The sequence below is a fragment of the Salvia miltiorrhiza genome, chromosome 3, assembly GCF_028751815.1.
Source record: "Salvia miltiorrhiza cultivar Shanhuang (shh) chromosome 3, IMPLAD_Smil_shh, whole genome shotgun sequence".
Lineage (NCBI taxonomy): Eukaryota > Viridiplantae > Streptophyta > Magnoliopsida > Lamiales > Lamiaceae > Salvia > Salvia miltiorrhiza.
This window is the reverse complement of record NC_080389.1, coordinates 63,795,251-63,799,385: the sequence shown is the minus strand read 5'-3', so window position 1 is coordinate 63,799,385 and position 4,135 is coordinate 63,795,251. Positions and strand designations below refer to the sequence as shown.

General features: G+C 35.7%; 1 protein-coding gene across 2 annotated transcripts; it reads right to left on the bottom strand.

Annotated features, from left to right (window-relative positions):
• Positions 1 to 1,386: 1,386 nt before the first annotated feature.
• Positions 1,387 to 3,176, bottom strand: LOC131015458 (uncharacterized). Of its 2 annotated transcripts, XR_009098505.1 has the most exons (5): positions 2,835 to 3,162; positions 2,616 to 2,745; positions 2,238 to 2,546; positions 2,059 to 2,160; positions 1,387 to 1,972 (listed from the first exon to the last, which is right to left on the bottom strand). XR_009098505.1 is itself a non-coding variant. In XM_057943877.1 (4 exons), the coding sequence occupies exons 1-3, from the start codon at positions 2,990 to 2,992 to the stop codon at positions 2,319 to 2,321; spliced, it is 516 nt and encodes a 171-aa protein (XP_057799860.1). In that variant the 5' UTR covers positions 2,993 to 3,176; the 3' UTR covers positions 1,387 to 2,160; positions 2,238 to 2,318. The 2 variants fall into 2 exon arrangements, 1 of the variants encoding a protein (XP_057799860.1); XM_057943877.1 differs by having other exon boundaries at positions 1,387 to 2,160; positions 2,835 to 3,176.
• Positions 3,177 to 4,135: the final 959 nt, after the last annotated feature.

Sequence of the window (4,135 nt, the reverse complement as noted above, 5' to 3'; positions counted from 1 at the left end):
ACTTCCAACGCCTGATCCGGTTGTGGATGGAAGCGATGGGAGTGAGGGAATCAAGACCTAGCTGGTGGTCGAAACTCCTACGGACAAGATTGTCAACAACAGCAACCTCGTAGTTCTTGTTCGAGAGATGCAACGAAGTAGCCCAACCACAATAGCCATCACCACCGATCACCATGACCTTCTTTGGTGAGGAAGCTTCGTTAGAGCTGTGATCGGACCCTGATCCGGGCTGAACCCTCGTTTCTTGACCCATCGAAACAGCCATTGCATAGACAGTCCGGCATCTCTGCAACCTTTTATCGACCTTGAGAGGAATCCTTTGGAACGGTGATCCAGAAATCCGTAAACTCACAGATGCAGAGGGTGTAAGATGGGTCGAAGGCTTCACTACAAAAAAAATTGAAATTAACTACGGAAAATTCCGTAGCTAAACCGTAGCAAAAAATGATTAACTACGGAAATTTCAAAATTTACCACGGAATGACAAGCGTCGCGATATGCTTGGTCGTACTGTTCACCTGTTACGGAATATTCAGTCGTTAAATTTAACAACGCTTTAATAACGGAATATACCGTCGTTATTTTACTTTTTCATTTTTGTAATTTTTTTACATTCCGTAGCAAAACCGTAGCTATATATAGATTTCTTTTATATTTTTTTAATAATCCGTAGCAAAACCGTAGCTACATATAGGTATTATTTTATTTTTTTTAACCTTCCGTAGTAAAACCGTAGCTATATATAGATTTCTTTTATATTTTTTTAATAATCTGTAGCAAAACTGTAGCTACATATAGGTATTATTTTATTTTTTTTAACCTTCCGTAGTAAAACCGTAGCTATATATAGATTTCTTTTATATTTTTTTAATAATCCGTAGCAAAACCGTAGCTACATATAGGTATTATTTTATTTTTTTTAACCTTCCGTAGTAAAACCGTAGCTATATATAGATTTCTTTTATATTTTTTTAATAATCTGTAGCAAAACTGTAGCTACATATAGGTATTATTTTATTTTTTTTAACCTTCCGTAGTAAAATCGTAGCTATATATAGTATTTTTTTATTTTTTTTAATATTCCGTAGCAAAACTGTAGCTACATATAGGTATTATTTTATTTTTTTTAACCTTCCGTAGTAAAACCGTAGCTATATATAGTATTTTTTTATTTTTTTTAATATTCCGTAGCAAAACCGTAGCTATATACAGATACTTTCTTTTATTTTATTTTTGTTCCGTAGCAAAACCGTAGCTACATACCGACATTGTTTTTAGTATTCAATAGTAAAACCGTAGCAATATATATAATTTTGATTTTTATTTTTTTAATATTTCACAGTAAAACCTGTTTCTAATAAATACAAAATCAATGCAATATTTAAATTAATAATCATCTCAAAATCAAACTAATAAAATATCATAAAGGATACCTGTTAGTGTAATAAATTCATAAACATCTAAATAAAAATCTAATAACAATATATAATAAGTACAAAACATGTATTTAGGGTGGAGGCGAGGAACGGGGGAACGACCCTGAGGATGATTGGAAGAATTTCATAAGCTGAGAAATTTGTTGTTGCATTTCCAACTGCCTAGTCTCCATTTCTGCTTCTTTTCGTCGTCGCTCCTGCACCTCAGCCTCCATTTCTGCTTCTTTTCGTCGTCGCTCCTGCACCTCAGCCTGTAGAGTAGCTTGTAGAGTAGCCTCTCTCTGTTGTGTCTGCTCTAACTCTGTCTGGAGCTGTGCAATCTGAGCTGAGACTGCTGCTGAAGGAAATTGAGACGAGCACGTCGAATGAGTGCTCGTCGAACCAGTGGAACGCATCTGAGACATAATGCCCAATCCGAGTCTACGCCCCTTCGGATCTGGCGTCACCACCTCCCTATAGATCTGACTGACCTCATCTGGAGTGACATCTCGTCCAAGAGTAGTGCGTAACTCCTCGACTCGACTATGTATCTCAAGCTACATTTAGATGCATTACAAACAACTTAAAATGTGATAAAATAGAATTAAATGCTTAGAATAATTAAAATGTTCATATTACTTACACCCTGAGTCTGTGCCCGTCCATCGAACTGTCCTTTCTTAAAGTGCATCCTCATGAAAGTATCATAATGTGCATCTGCGATAGAAATGTTCTTCTCTCGAGCCTGTAATAAAGAAAGATGATTCAAAATTAAATTATTGAATTTTTTACAAAGATAAAAACACGTTTGCAATAACTTACCACATGCTCAGCATGACTAATAGCACTGCGAGAGCCTCCATAGTGGATAGATAATCCTGTACCTGGACCAGCAGGCTCAGATCAATGATTTTTGCTCGCCTGCTGCGACTTAACTTGGAATTCAGGCGTCGCCCAATATTCCTTCCACTTTGTAACAATGTCTTTATGAAGAAATTGAGGTCTGCTCCCTTCATCGATAATAACCTTACATCCATGGACAAAATCTTTATAAGCATGCCTAGCTTGTGAGATCCATGTCTTACGAATGACGTCCGAGATGTAAACTTCCCCATCCCATGTAAAAGATTTCTACAACATTTGAATTTGAAGTTAGTATAAATTTAATGATATCTAAACTAAATAATTACTATAATATACCTTAAACTCATCATAATATATGTCTATGGTGCTGGGCGACAAACTCTTCCAATTGACGCCTTCAGGATCTATGAAGCCTTGAAAGCTTGAAGTAGTTGTACGTCGAATCTTCTCAGTCGGCCTCAAAATGCTGAATTATAAAGTATTGAATTCAATATTAGTAACTCAAATTAAATATATCATAACATTTTACTTAATTCGACAAACATATATACATACCCATTTTCCAACCAACAGATCCGCCTACCGTCAGGTGCTAATTCTGGACGGACTGCCGACGCCTGCGTCTCAGAAACGTGTGTCTCAGTAGCACGGGTCTCAGTAGCACGAGACTCAGTCGAGTCTGAGTCGGTGGGATGCGAAGCAGTACTACTCATCTTCTATCTAAAAATGGTATATGATAGTGATATATGATAGCGATATAATAATTAATAATTATTATGATCATAAAAAAATAGAGAGAAAATGATTGCTTAGTAAATGAAACAGACAAGTAACATCAAAATCATCTAAATCATATATCATCTTCATCCCTTGAAACACACAAGTAAATGAAACAGACAAGTAACATCAAAATCATCTAGCTTCGACCAAAACCGTATCTATACCTGGGTATTGGGTAATGTAGAGCAACGAGTTAGCATCAAACGAGGCAAGCTTAGATTTATATACAACAACAACATAAAAGGGAGTATAGAACTAGACACACTCAGCCAACAATTAGAGTTACGGTTGTATCTATACCTGGATATCTCGTATGTAAAGCAACGGATTAGCATCAAAACGAGGTGTGCTTAGATGTATACACAACATCCACACAAAAGGAGCATTTAAACATACTCAGCCAACAATCAGTTACTATCTAGAGATCAAGAAACGAGCCTTTCGAATCCTAATACGAACTACATTTTGGCGTTCGAGATTTGGAGACACGACCTATACGAAAACTGCTACAATTTGCAGGGATTAGGCCTTATGCAGGGGCTGAATTAGACAGGAAAAGGAGGGGAAAATCAAGAAAAAAAGTTGCTATTAATCAAAATTATGAACTTATCTTGAACTATTGCTGCTCTAGAAAATACCAAACCCTAACCCCCAATTGAAATCACTCATCATTTAATATAATATGTTCCCAAAAATAAGCATTCTGGTTATCTGACAAAAGGTAAAAGCTTTCAAGCACAATTCAAGAAAAGCATTCACATACAAAAATGGCACATATTGAATGCTTATAGTGCTCGCAGGGCCTTGAACTAGCACTTATCACACATCCTAATTAAGTGAACGAAACATAATTTGTGGGATGCTACAGTGAACTGTTAAATGGGTTTTTGAGGTATGGTTGCCAGATAGTTGCATTATGTGCCAAATATTCTGAAATTTGTGTTCATGTTAAGAAGTTTTGAAACAACAACAAAAAAAGAAATTGGAGTAAATTTCCAGCTTACATATACAAGGATATGCAAATTCAAGAAACAAATTTATTTTTTGAAAATAAAAAACTAAATAAAAAAAAAATC